Here is a 13765-nt window from a genome sequence, read left to right as displayed (position 1 = left end):
CATATTTATTTATTCATTAAAGGTATTTTGCAATTTGTAGAACATTTGTAATTTTAAAACGTGCTTAAGTGAAAATATACATAAATTGTTTTTCCATTTAATTCTCTAGTTACACAATAAGTAATAGTAATATTTGTAGGATCTATATATTAATAGCGTTTCTCTCTTTAATCGTTAACTTAAAAATGTGTTTTTGCGTGTATTTTTATAATATATATAGTAAACTCCGGCTCTTCGAAACTTTGTCACTACAATTGGAAAAGGAAACGGGCTAAGACTTTAAGCATATAGATACATACAACGAAATACTGATCATTACGCTCTGTCGCTCTGTCATTTTGCATTGTATTGTAATGGCTAGGTATAAAAACGCACGATCCGAGTGTCCTCGCTTGAACGTACAATACATATATAGGTGTGCTCCACGAGAACTCTCAAAAAAGGTTTAATTATATGCACTTTTGCCGAAACAGTTCATACTCGATCTGAATGTGAAATGCAGAATGCACAATCAATCAATCTAAGAAACTAATTACTTTCATCTACGTTTGGAAGCGACTTGTTCACAAATTACTTTAAAATTCTCTGCTCCTCGCTTTCCACAAATGCTGCGATAGATCGGGGGAACACGCTCCGCCCTTCACTTAATGTTACGCGTCGGTTAAAGATTAAAAGTTAGGGGCTACATATCCATATCCGGTTGTTAAATAGGTTTGCTTGAATCACATTTCGAATTTCTAAAGATTAGTTGATTTTGTTTCATAATTTAACGCATGTTGCTACAACAATTTAGGTATGCTGAAATCAAATTGTACTCTTAACTTGTGTTCCCCCCAGTTCCCCATATTCATATTCTCATATTCATATTCCTTTTGTTTCTTGCTCTTAGATGCGCTCCTCGGCCAGGATCTCGTTGAGCAGGCGGTTGAGGCTGTCCAGGCCGGTGAGGAAGCCCCCATCGGGTCCATGGTGCACCGGAGCTGCCGCCGGAGTGGGAAGCATGCTGCCGTTGCGCGGCACAAATGCCGTGTGGGCAAAGTCAATGAGGCGGACGTCCACGAAGCACTGGTTGTCATCCGTGGGCGGGGCCGACATGTCCAGGGACTTGGAGCTGTGCTGCAGGGCCGCATTGCGACGCTGCTCATTGTTGTTGTCCAGGAGCAGGCCCGCCAGCAGGGAGTTCGGGTTGGAGATGCTGGTGGAGATGCTCTCGCAGCTGCGCAGCTGCGGAGCGGTCTTGGCTGGCGAGGATACGGCCGACACGGACTTCTTGGCCTCCCTGGAGTCACACTCCCCGAGGGCCGCCGACTGCTGGTCGTCGTCATTGCAGCGCAGCCTCTTCACCGCACCCTTTACGGACTTGAGGGAGGAGGCGCTGGATGAGGCGGGCGATACCAGCGAGCGCACTGTGGTGCCTCCGTTTGAGATGCTCGAGTTGCCGGCAGTGAGGGGCGGGGAGGAAGCGGATTCGGCAGCTGCGGCGGCGTCAAAAGATTGCTGCGACTTGTAGCGCTTGAACATGGCCTCTGTGGGTCCAATGATGCTGCTCTCGTAATCTGAACTGGCGTCATCACTGCTGTTGTTGCCTGCAAATAAGCGGAAATGGTTTTTACAATCTATACATTTTATGGACTAATATCTTTCTTACATGTCTGCCGCCCGCTGGCCACAGCCTTGATTTGCTCCGACAATCCGGAAAAGTCATCACTGCTGTTGCTGCTGTAGTTCATCCACGAGTCACCGGAATGTGGCGATGAGGTCGTCACGCTGGGGAGCGCTGGCTCGGGGTCCAGGAATACTGTCTCTTCAGAGATTGGAATGAATGCGCCCTGGCCCTTGCCGGCCAGGCCAGCTGCAGCCGCAGCCGCTGCCGCCTTGGCGGCCATGACACCGCAACTCCTTGGCGGCGGCATGGCAGCCGGATGCTCTTCCTCCTCCTCCTCGTCGGTGGTGGTGTTGTTGGCAGCCGTCTGCTTGACGCCCCGCGCCGCTGCCTCGGCAAATCCACGCTTGTGCAGGTGACGCCTGGTGGCCAGGTTGAGCAATGAGCTGGAATCGTTGGAGGCATCCGCATCGTAGTTGCAGGCATCGCCTCCTGTGCTGCTGTTGGTGGCCGAGGCGTTGCCGCTGTCGGCCGCCACCAGATGCAGATCCTCGTCGGTGTCGTGCCCCTCCAGCTCGTCGCCAGCCTCGTGTCCCGCCTCGTCCTCGTCCTCCAGATCGTCCTCGTCTATGCTGTTCTCCGGATGGTAGTCGAAGACGGTGCCGGGCACGGTGGCCGACCTGGGTGCCTCCGGCCACGCGTCCACGCCCATGGAGGGCGGGTAGGCCATCGGATTCTCCTCGAAGCCCTCGTACACAATGAGCAGTGAGCTGTAAATGGTAAATAACTCATTAGTATCAGCTAGTTAGGGAAACTATTTATCATCCCCATACTCACCAGGAGTAGAATCTATAGCTCGACTGCTTCTCAATCACCCGGCGCAACTGCAGCAGGCGCTGCAGAATCTTGCGGATGACGCGAATTCGCAGGCGGTAGCCGTTGTGGAAGAAGTCGTGCAGAGCCGTCTTGAAACCGCCCTCGTTCAGCTCACGACCCCAGTACTTGTCCCGCTTGGCATACTGCTCCAGATCGGCCAGGTAGGTCTGCATGCCACACAGGCGAACACCCAGCGATCCCGAGGTGCTGGCCGCGCACTTGGCCATCTGCTTGGAGCGCTTCTCCGCCGAGGCATCGTCGCCATGCTGACGAGTGCCCATCTTCAGGTCCAGGATGCAGGGGTTCCGGAACTGCGAGGTGATGTTCTCGAGCATAAGGAAGTCTGCAACAAGAGGCAGCAAATTATGATTTAAGATTTAGATACATAGAAAAAGTATTTCTAAGAAATCCTGCACTGTACGGAGCTAAAAATAAATATTTCTTATAAATTCAAAATACAATTTTATGATTTAAGATCATAAAGTATTTGACCAAAATATGATTATGACAAGGTTTTTATTTTTGAGTACAATTATTTACATTTTAACGAGCTTCAAGTATTTTGAAAATATAATTTACCTATTTTCAAAGAAAGTAACGTCATTAATAGTTCTAAAGAATTCGATAATAAGATTTAAGATCCCATTGTATCATGTGCACTTTTTGTTAAAAGCCTACAATTTGGGTCATTAAAAAAATTATTTATGGTAGCTTAACAGATAATAATTTACATTTCCAACAAGCTTTTAATATTTTTATGGGAAAACAAAACCTTACGAGGGGAGTAACCATATAAATAATGGGTTTTCTGGGAAAACACTTCGATTTACGTTTTGGTGGATGAGTAACTTACATTGCTTATTGGTGTTGTCCAGTTGGGAGATGCTTTTGATCACCTCAGCTGCCTGTCCATTCTTGTGCACCTTCATTCTGCAAACAAAATCGAAAATTAATCCAGGTTCAGGGTTCATTTTCATAGAGTTTACCCACCTCAGCACCTCGTCCCGCTTCCTCTTGGAGGCGCTCATCTTGCGGACGGGAACGGCGGCGGCCTCATCCCGGAAACTGGGCGAGTAGCGCTTGTCCAGCTTCACTCCGCCCATGGTGGTGGCCTGCATGACGCCTGGAATGGACACAGAGACGAGCCGGGGAAAGGGATTACTAAACTGCGAATGAGCAAGTGTTTCTCATCTGGTTGTAGTTTTTTCTTTGTAGTTTAGCATCGAATCGACACGGGGTTTAATGGGTTAGGAGGATTATTAAGATGTGGCAATGGAGGCTGAGGCAGCGGTTCCCGAGTTTTGGTTAGCAGACACACGAAATGCTTTTCAGAACAGACAAACACGATAACTCTCATGGAAGATGGCAATGGCACCCTGGTCAGGTGATCAAGGCCAGAATATGGTTCCTTGATCAACTGATCAGGGTGTTCAACAATTTCTTTTTTGGTGCAATGAGTTTTCGACAAGTGCTTCATGCAGTTCCAACATCAGACGGAATCAGATGGCTTCCAAATGTTTATGCGTTTAAATAGAAGTAACTATTCCTATTCCTAAGCTAGGTTGGTGCAAAACAGATCAATAGACAGATAGAACCGACGCAGTAACAAGTGCAAAAGAAAGTGGAAACATAGGATACAAGAACTGTCAGATTATCTCACTGGGATGTTTCGATTTTCCTCAACTTAACTTAACGTACTGTAATGTAAACTGGGTAATCTTAACTATCGTATCGTATTTGTATGGTATATTGGTAAATTAACATATGTAAAATATAGATAGATAGATGTGTTTAATCATACAAACCCATTCGACTTGGCTCGCCTGCATTCTAACCGACAGAGAGAGCAGGGCGGAACCGATCGCTTAGGATCGCTAGGGATCGGGATCGATATCGAGATGAGACGAGCGGAGCGGAGACGGCGACGATGACTAGACAACACAACACAACGTTTGAGGGGAGGAGGGCGGCACGATGTGCGTTCTGAACAAACACATAAAATAAAACTCGATTTTCGTTGTTGCATTGCGGAAAAAAAAGAATTCTTTACACTCAGATTCGGTTCGGCATTACGCTTTCCCTTTTATCCCGGTTATCGATCGATCCCGATAGTTAGAGGAGGCTCCGGTTCGGATCATATCAGTTCGGTTCGGTGAGGTTTGCTTGGTACGGCGGCAGATCTCGATCGGGTCTGTCAGGTCAGGCAGGCACCTCGAACCTTTGGATAATACGAGCATAGACGTACATGTAGTGGCGGGGACACGCCCCCCGATCCGGGCAATCATAATCTCTGTGTATATACATGCGCCGAATCGAGGGAGTGCATCATGTGGTTGTAAATTGTTCCATTTCCAGTCAAGCGATTGTACAATTTTTGCTGGCAAAAACTGTACAATCCTTATGGAGGGGATTTATCATTGATCAGAGTTACTTTACTTTACATTTGGGTTGGAGTTTGGTTGATTTCTTTTGTTTGGTTTGCGACTTACCCATTGTTGTCTGTTCTACTAACTAAGGGGGTTTTATCGGAAAAGGTCTCTGAGCCAGGGACCCGGACTAGTGACTAGTTCCAGGCGTCGTCGAGTCAGAGAATGTTTGTGGCATGTGGCGGCTATAACGTTTTTGGTTCTTTTATTTTCGATCTTCGCTTTTGTTTTACAAATCGTTAAAGCTACATATTATTGTATATGGTTCAGTCTTTTTACGTCACTTTTCTTTTCTTATTTTTGTTTCTTTTTCTTTCTTTCTTTTTTTTATTTTCTTTTTTTAAGATCGGTTTTATTTCCATTTTCAATAATCAGCTTACAGACTAAGGATATCACATTTTCTTTAGATATATAGTAGAGCAAAAAAATACTATAAATAAAATGATATTCGAATGCGATTGGTTTGATCTAGGGACGATACAAGAGGAGCAAACGCAAATTGGTTGGTTGTTTGGCTTTATCATTTTGTTTGTTGCGAGTTAGTACAAAAACAAAAGTTCGATTCAATAAAAAATTGGCGATTTCGGAACTCAAGACACATGACAAATGCTTGGCGCGATTCAGAATGTTATATATATATTTTTTTTCTTTTTTTTGTATGAATTAGTTAATTCGAAACGAAAGAGCAAATGAAGCGCTTCGACAGAATCGATAATTGGTATTTAAACGTGTGATCAGTTTTTGATGCGGGTGGTGAAACAGTCGGTATCTTACCTTTGTACTTGGGCACAAACTTCAGTATGTCCTGCGGAATGTTCTGGTAGAAGTCCAATTCGCGCAGGTTCAGCGGCTTGATCACCGTCGACTGGTTGAGCAGCAGCAGGCGAGTGTGTCCTCCGACCTGGAAGATAAGGAAAAATACATTAACATTTGATAAGAAAAGTTTGGGACTGAAATAAAATAATGATGGTGGTATGTTTTAATCTTTATGGTGCCAAATCTAATCCGATTTCTACAAGCTCAAGTGTGTAGTATAGGGTCCTATTAAAGCATTATCTCAAACAAGTGGGTAAAAGAAGCGATTATTATACATTTCTACGATTCCCATTTTTATTTAGCATATCCGTTGTTTTTAAACGTTAAAAAAAAAAAAAAAAAGATTTTCCTTTTAAAAACGCGAATTCTTAGGAATATCTGGACTTTTTTAATACCATACAATTGATTAATTTTTATCATTTCCTTTTGGAAAAGAAAACCTAGTAATCTTTAGTTAATTTTGTCAATTTTTATCAATTTAAAAGTACACCGCGAATTCTTTAGGACTGGTTTTTATCCCCGAAAAATTCTACGCGGTTCTTAATTTTGTACTATGTTTTCACTTCATAGTAAAGATAATCTAACTAGTCTATTTTAGAATTATATGTCTGGCGCGTGGCCATAGCCCTGATATCTTATCGTCTCCTACGTCACTTCTTGGCTCTAATCAAAAAAGCCAAAAATACCTAGCTTGTCGAGAGACTTTCCAGCAAAGAACTCCAGACACCCATGACATTTTGGGCCTGGTTATCCGTTTAGATCCTTTACCTAACTGACAAAATTCGAGTGTTTCGTTTTTACGGGGTCATTGACAATGTTTTAATTGAAGATGACGTTGAACGTTGGCTAGAGAATATGAAGTCGCACAAGGCCCGGCTGAAGCACCGATTTGGAAAACTAATGGTGATGGACAAGCCGTCCAGTGCGGGCAGCAGCAAGAACAATCGGATGAGCCGCAACTCCCCATCCCGCCGGAAAGCAGCCACGAGCAGTCGAGGTCCACAGACTAAGGAAGAGGATCCCACTTCAGTCGACACCAAGCACCGCTTCTTTTGGGGCAACCGGCGAAACTCGACGGGCGGCAAAGACGACAAGGGTCGCTCTAAGGTCGACTTGACGGCGGGCGGAAAAAAGAAGCCCGCGGTCCAATCACCGAGGCAATCAGCTTTCACCCAGACGGATAGAGGCCGGTCGCATCGCCACTTGCACACCCGGAACACGCAGTGCAATTCTTTGGCGGGCACGGCGATCACCAGCAGGGAGAACGTCCGGCAGATATCCGGTAAGAGTGGAAAAAAGGCCAAGAGCGACCGCAACACAATACAGACGAGCCCATCGAAAATTCTCAAACTAAAATCGGCCCCGATCATGCTAGGAACCAGGAACCCGGACGAGCTGACCGCCCGGTGCAGTGCGACGCACGAGGGCCGCAAGTTGCTGCAGGAGCGACTGATGGTGCAAGTGGACGCACTGTTCAACATGCTCTTCTCCGCCTCGCCGTTCCTGCAGAGCTTCCACGAGCGGCGCAAGTCCACCGATCTGCGCATGGGCGGCTGGAAGCGGAACGCCGCTGGCCAGAACGAGCGTGTCGTCACGGTGACCGTGGCCCTCCAGGCGAACGTCGGTCCCAAAACGGCCAAAGTCACCGAGACGCAGGTGATGCGCGAGTGCAGCCAACCCGGGCAGCTGTACTCCATCGACGTGCAGAGCGTCAATGCCGAGATTCCCTACGCGGACGCCTTCGTCGTCCTGATCCATTTCTGCCTGAAGGCCACCGTCGAGGAGTACACGGACGTCCTGGTCTTCGCCCAGGTCAAGTTCCTCAAGTCCGTGTGGGCGGTGGTCAAGGCGTTCATCGAGAAGAACGCGTACGCGGGTCTCGAGGAGTTCTGCCAGTCACTATACAGCGCCCTACTCTCCGAGATCAAAAAGAGGTAGCCTAAGGGGCTAAAATAAACTAACATTTGTTATTTCAATTTCTTAACAAACCGCGAATTCTTTAGAAAAAATAAAAAAAAACTTAAAAAATCCAATACAAAAGAAAGTCGCCCATCCTATAGGAAAGGTTCTCGTCCTTAAAAAACGTAACGCGAATTCTTTAGAAACTCTTGAAAAATCGGATTTTATAGAGCCCCAACAGAAATCTTTATAAAACAAATGATTCGACGATACATGACACTGAATGCAGCTTATTCCATTACTCACCTGGTTGGAGAGCGGGTGCAATGCCACCTCATCCTCATTGTCCAGGAGATCCTTGCTCAGCTGCGGGTTCTTCAAGGACTTGGCAGCCGGAGCAGCTGCTTCTGGGAGCAGCAGTTGTTGCTGCTGCGGTTGCGGCTTGGTGGGAGTGTTGCAGCCACTGGTGGCGTTGTTGTTGCTACTGCTGCTGCTGGAGTTGCTGCTGCTCACCGACAGCTGCTGGAGATTGGCAGTTACGAGGCTGCTGCTGCTGACAGGGCCAACATGTTGCTGCTGGTTGGATGGCGAGGGATTCGAGCCCTGTTGCAGGAAGCTGGATCCACTGGCAAACTGCAACTGCAACTGCGGCTGCAGCTGGCTTAGGCTACTGGAGATTTGGGCCACGAGTTGTTGCTGCTGCTGCTGCTGTTGTTGCTGCTGCTGGCGTTGCTGCTGCTGCTGTTGCGGGAGCTGCTGCTGCTGCTGTTGCTGTTGCAAGAGTAGATCATGTCCATGGATGCGTTGCGGCTGCTGTATATTTGGAACATGTTGCTGATATGACGACAAGTCAGAATCTCCCATGCCCCAATCCCCCAAGAAATATACCATTCCCCGCCGCGCGAAACAGTGTAACGATTGCTGGCCGCTTTTCTTTTCCCCGGAGCTTTTCCCGCTGGTCGCCCTGCTTGGGAAATCCGTGTATCCTGCTGCCGCTTTGTTCAGTCTGCAAGGAGACAGATATAGATAGCAATGTGTTAAAATTGGGTTAAATACGGGATGGCCTTAACCTGCCACACACTTGATCACTTGATGGCCTGAATCATCCCCTGATCGTTCAATCAACTGCCCCGGCAACCGGTTCTCATTCCCACAACGCATCATATCATATCATATAGTATGGGAGCAAGTGCATTCAGAGAGGTTCAATGTCATTTCCGCCACGGAACACGCGACTACGTAGAATGCAAATTGTGTTCCGGCTGTGATTGTGATTCTGATGACGACATAATAAGTTGGGATGGGATAGAGAAGCTATCTCAAGTTCTTCTCTAACAGGTGCTTTAGGTGCCCTATCTTACTCATACTTGGTCTATAACCTCAAAGATCATTAACCAGTAAACAAAAGATCAATAACATTTCACGTCCATCCAATTTCGAGTGCGCTTTAGAAAATCTGTCACTTTGTAGCTGACTGATCCGTTTAACATTCAACCTAGCGCCCCTCACAGATAGAGATGTCTATATTTCTCTTTATAAACAATATACAATAGGCAATACTATATATTGTCTAGCCTTATGGCATATAGCAATCAAGTCAGCTGGTGAACCATGCGCTATATTAGAAAACATTTAGCGAAGCGTGCTGTTAATTGAAAACAATTGGAAGTAGGGGAGTGGTATGGGATTTCAGAGTGGGATGATGATCATGAGCTGGGGTTTCTACTGGAACTAGTCAAGCGTGTGGCACGTGAACGGGAATGTCCGTAGCTGATAGTGCAGCTCTGGAATCAAAGGTTCTCCAATTAGTGGGCTGGCAAATTATAAATATAATCAAACCGCTGCGAAGAAAAGTGGCACGATTTACGAATTGCGTTGTAGACACACCTATTTCAGCCTCTATTTATCACTGCTCTCTAATCTGAAAAGCAAATAGGGAACTGCAGACGTCATAAAGATAGCAGAATGCATATTTGCCAGCTGCTGGGTTTGTAATTACTACCTGATCGAGACCAGACGGCGGCATTTTCAAATCTCTCAGTTAGATACACAGATAGTTATAGAGCAGATACACATAGCAACTATGAGATACAGCCAGGGGAAGCACAAGAGGTACTTAACCGACTTGACGGAATCAAGTGTTCCGATTTTGAGGTTCGTTAACTCGGGGTGATTCACTCCGTTGTCTTGTCTACGCCAAAAAAGCTATACGGAGAAGTTAGCCGCCGCTTCCAAGAGCTAAGGCGGCTATTTCGACAGCGTTATTTATAGGAAAAGCCTTTAAATAAATCAGTGTTTACCCCAGGGAAAATGTCAAGCGAAAGTCGCGAAAATTGATTGGAATACGGAACACAGTATACGGCGGCTTCAAGTATAGCTAGCTAATCGGGCAATTAATTGAAACTGATTGTCAGAGATTGAAGATCACGCAAAGATCGCGATGGGATGAGTAAGCTAAAAACAATGACCTTATCGTCCAATGGAAAAAACTGAGCAAAATGTATGGTATGTGTAAAGGAAAACTTTGGGGAAACTGGGGAATATAAAGGCAAGTACGACGCAGAACTAACTTCCTCACTCTGTAAATGCCCCACTTTGGTGGGGTTTGTGTGGTGTATCTGTTTGCATATACATATGTAAATATATAAGGTGGACAGAAACTGGGTCAACGACAGCGAATAACGCAGACAGAGAAAGGAACTGGGAACTGAGAACTGGGGACTCTGAAACACTTGCAATTGCGCCGGAGGATTTCCAACAATCAGAAAAGTATTTGCCCTGGGATTTGGAATTTAGAGTTAGTGTTTTTTTTAGAAAAAATTCCTTTTATTTCAGTATTAAAGGCATGGCGACCTAGAAACAAGTCCGTAAGCATTTTAAAAATCTACTTTATTTGAACAAAACATAGTTAAAAGACTCCCAATTTCTAAAATACAAGGCGAATACCTTTTTGAGTGAACAGACTTTGTCTGGCGATTGTCAGTGCGTTGCCTAAAACAAATTTGATTAGCACTCGCGACTGCAAAATCAAAACAAATGAGGGGAAAACATTGAAAGCAGCTGACAGCTGTTCCCCCAGACAAAGGTAATCAAACAAAAGCCACATTCCCCAGCTATGATAATATAACTGAAACTTAAGAGATACAACAGCCTATTACACGTATCAATTGCAGCACACTTAGTTTACAAATAAAGCGGAAAAAAGGCCTCACTTTAGCACCGATCCGTTGAATTTGGCAACTTTGAGAACTGAAGGAAAAACCAGACAATGAAACAAGTGTGAATTGCCAGCTAAACAAACTTTGATTAGTCCAATTTTATTTGCATACTATCAAAAGTGTTTTGCTTTCAGCGATCGAAAGTTCATTGGGCCCTGCTCCCAATTCCCGTTCTATACAATGTAGACGGAATTCATAATACAAAATATTAGTATAATAAAATCAGGGGTGGTAAAGAAATTGGGTGGAACTTATAAAGATGAAGAAGTTTTTGTGTACCAAGGCTCAAGTTTCGGATGGAAAAGATTTGTCATTATATAAATTTAATCTCAAGACTGGTTTCGCTTTTTTAAGAAAGCATAAATAGGGGGACTTTTAAAAGGCACGAAAACAGGATTTTTAAATTAGGGGCAAGATAATAAGATATTGAAAAGGAAGAGCTAATGATATTATTAAATATTTTTCTTTGGTATAATTGTGATGCCCGTCTCAAAGTTGAAATAGAAAATGGGTTAGCTTAAGACCAAAAATAGAAGACTGAAATCGGTGTAACACCCACAACTTTTTCTGTGCTACTTTAGTTTGAACTTTTGAGCTGTTTAAAATGAGATTAGGCTTTATGTTGCGTGTGAAACCAGAGTTGCAAATCGTTTGGGAAATTTAACGCGGTAGGTAAACACAAATTGTTTGGCTGACTGCCAAGCGAAGTGGATTCACTGAATTCGCAATTTGCAAATGGAGTAGGAAGCAATGTGAATCGAGGCGGAATCCGAGCTGCTTGTTATTTTTCCCTAGCATTTTGCAGGCATTTAAATGAGAGCAGCAGACACCATACCCATACTAAACAAAAAGGAGGCCTGCCTTTGTTTGTTTGGAGCCCCATAGAACCCCCTATTTCCCCCCTTTTTTCTGTTTTCCAATCGTATGTGAACTCTGCCCACTGATAAGCTTACCAGTAATCAAATGAAACTGAATTTGGCGAGTGCCTGGCAACAAAAACAAGGCGTTTACAGCGCAATGCGAACTCACCAGTAAATAAAATGGCAATATTTGTATTGTATTAAGTTCGCGACGGGAATCTGAGCCCCCTTAAAGGTACGATACAGTTATCATTGGACTCGGGGTGAAAACAGTCTAAGTATTGCGACAAGCAACTGCGATAAAAACAAAAGTTGAGCACTTGAAGCTGAACAAATGAACAATTAAATCAGCAATTAGTCATGTTCTCGGGGCGACAAAACAAGTAAATTCAATGGGTAATGGAAAGTTTAATACTTTTTCAGGCGGGGATTTTAAAAGCAACATTTAAACGTTGTTTTTTCGACAATAAAACGGGTTTCTTCTCGTATTTTCTGTTTTTTTACCTGCGAGATAGCAGGTTGATTATGGATTTCACGTATCAAAACAAAAAGCAGCTGAGTTCGATATCTACGGGAATTACGTGTACGAATAAAAACAAAATAAGTAAAGTAAGAACAAAAAGAGAGAGGAAAGTACCAGCGAAGAGAAGATCACCTCACTCACACACACACACAGAAGCACAAGAACAGACGTAGATAAAGAGTTTCAAAACAAAAGATTAACCACAAAGTAGATAGCCAAAAGAGAAGAAGAAGCACAGCAGCAGCAACATAAAAAAGAAAGAAAGAAACGCCACTTAAAAAAAAACTGACTGCGTGAACGATGACGTCGCAGTTGTCTCTCTCGAGAGAGAGAGCACTAGCTCTCCCTCTCTTCAGTTATTTTTACAGTGCACATACACGAAAAAAAATTAAATAAAATCCACGCACACACAAATCCACACAGTACACCGAAATTACACACTCACACTGAGACAAAAAATCGCTAATCGCTTTCTGGCGTCGTTTTTTGTGTAACGAATTTTACCTTTTTCGAGTTCGAGACACCTCTGCGTGCCCCCAATGCGAGTTACTCTTTTCCAATTCGACGCTGGCTGACTGCTCTCGAGTTTTTCATTCAGTTTGCATATTTTCCACTGCGATTGAGGGAAAACCACACCAACACCAACACTGGCACACGCTCGGTATGCCCGATATGTATACAATGATTTTGGACGCTTCTGCTTCTCAATTAAATTTGATTTGATTTCTCACATGCGCGTTGTGGCTTATTTGCACTTTGTCACACACTTTTTCACTTCTTTACTTTTTACTTATTGAAGCGCGCACACGTCCGTTCCGAACGAGGTTTGAAAAACAATTGAAAGAAACGAGCACCATTGCTTGCTCAGATGGCCGCGGTTCGAGGGTGGGAGCGAGACGACCGCTTGGTCGCTCCGCACTTGTTCGCCCACCCGGCGAGGATTGCGGTAGAGCGAGCGAGACGGCTAGCTGAGCCGAGGCGCTCTCCAGATACTTTTTGAGTAGCGGATACACTGGGAACAACTGGCGGATCAATTCTCTGATCATTGCCTTCATATACTAAAATTGTAGTGTTTAAATAAACATTACATTTTCTAATACTATTTAGATGTTTAATGGGTGGTAGCTTATCTATTAGTGAATTAATTAAATTGTTGTGTTAAAAAAATATTTAAACATTTTTTTAAATTAATGGATGGTGGGTGCACGCGCTGGTTCCGGCTCTTGATCCGTCGGTAATGAGAGTGGGTTTCCAATTTGATTCGCAGTAAGGGGGCAGAATAAGGAACTTCCTCGAGTATACAGTCATGCTTTATATCAATATCAATATATAATATCAATATATTTGTGTACAGTCAATCAAAATATATAGCATAACGACCGGAGGTTATCACTTACCCACCATTTCCAACTTTGACATCTTGGTGGGGATTGAAATTTGGGAAACACTTCCAGGGGCTTAAACACTTGCTCGCATGGGGAGATTTGCTTATTACATTTTTTTTTAATTAAATAAAGCTAACTTAAAGTTTAAAACCGTGAGCT

General features: G+C 44.3%; 2 protein-coding genes across 4 annotated transcripts; one reads left to right on the top strand and one right to left on the bottom strand.

Moving 5' to 3' along the window:
* Positions 1–64: 64 nt before the first annotated feature.
* LOC119549217 lies at positions 65–13045 on the bottom strand. 3 transcript variants are annotated; one of them, XM_037857082.1, is made up of 9 exons: positions 12726–13045; positions 8509–8626; positions 7927–8433; positions 5680–5806; positions 3470–3602; positions 3333–3409; positions 2441–2822; positions 1649–2373; positions 65–1586 (listed from the first exon to the last, which is right to left on the bottom strand). In XM_037857082.1, exons 2-9 carry the CDS (start codon positions 8509–8511, stop codon positions 886–888), a joined length of 2655 nt encoding a protein of 884 aa, XP_037713010.1. In that variant the 5' UTR covers positions 8512–8626; positions 12726–13045; the 3' UTR covers positions 65–885. The 3 variants fall into 3 exon arrangements, with proteins under 3 accessions (XP_037713010.1, XP_037713009.1, XP_037713011.1); XM_037857081.1 differs by having other exon boundaries at positions 7927–8626; XM_037857083.1 differs by lacking the exons at positions 5680–5806; positions 7927–8433; positions 8509–8626; positions 12726–13045 and adding an exon at positions 4285–4523.
* Positions 6434–7728, top strand: LOC119549218. Its single transcript, XM_037857084.1, has 2 exons — positions 6434–7003; positions 7097–7728. Exons 1-2 carry the CDS (start codon positions 6577–6579, stop codon positions 7657–7659), a joined length of 990 nt encoding a protein of 329 aa, XP_037713012.1. The 5' UTR covers positions 6434–6576; the 3' UTR covers positions 7660–7728.
* Positions 13046–13765: the final 720 nt, after the last annotated feature.

The sequence above is a fragment of the Drosophila subpulchrella genome, chromosome 2R, assembly GCF_014743375.2.
Source record: "Drosophila subpulchrella strain 33 F10 #4 breed RU33 chromosome 2R, RU_Dsub_v1.1 Primary Assembly, whole genome shotgun sequence".
Lineage (NCBI taxonomy): Eukaryota > Metazoa > Arthropoda > Insecta > Diptera > Drosophilidae > Drosophila > Drosophila subpulchrella.
This window is presented reverse-complemented; position numbering and strand designations above follow the sequence as displayed.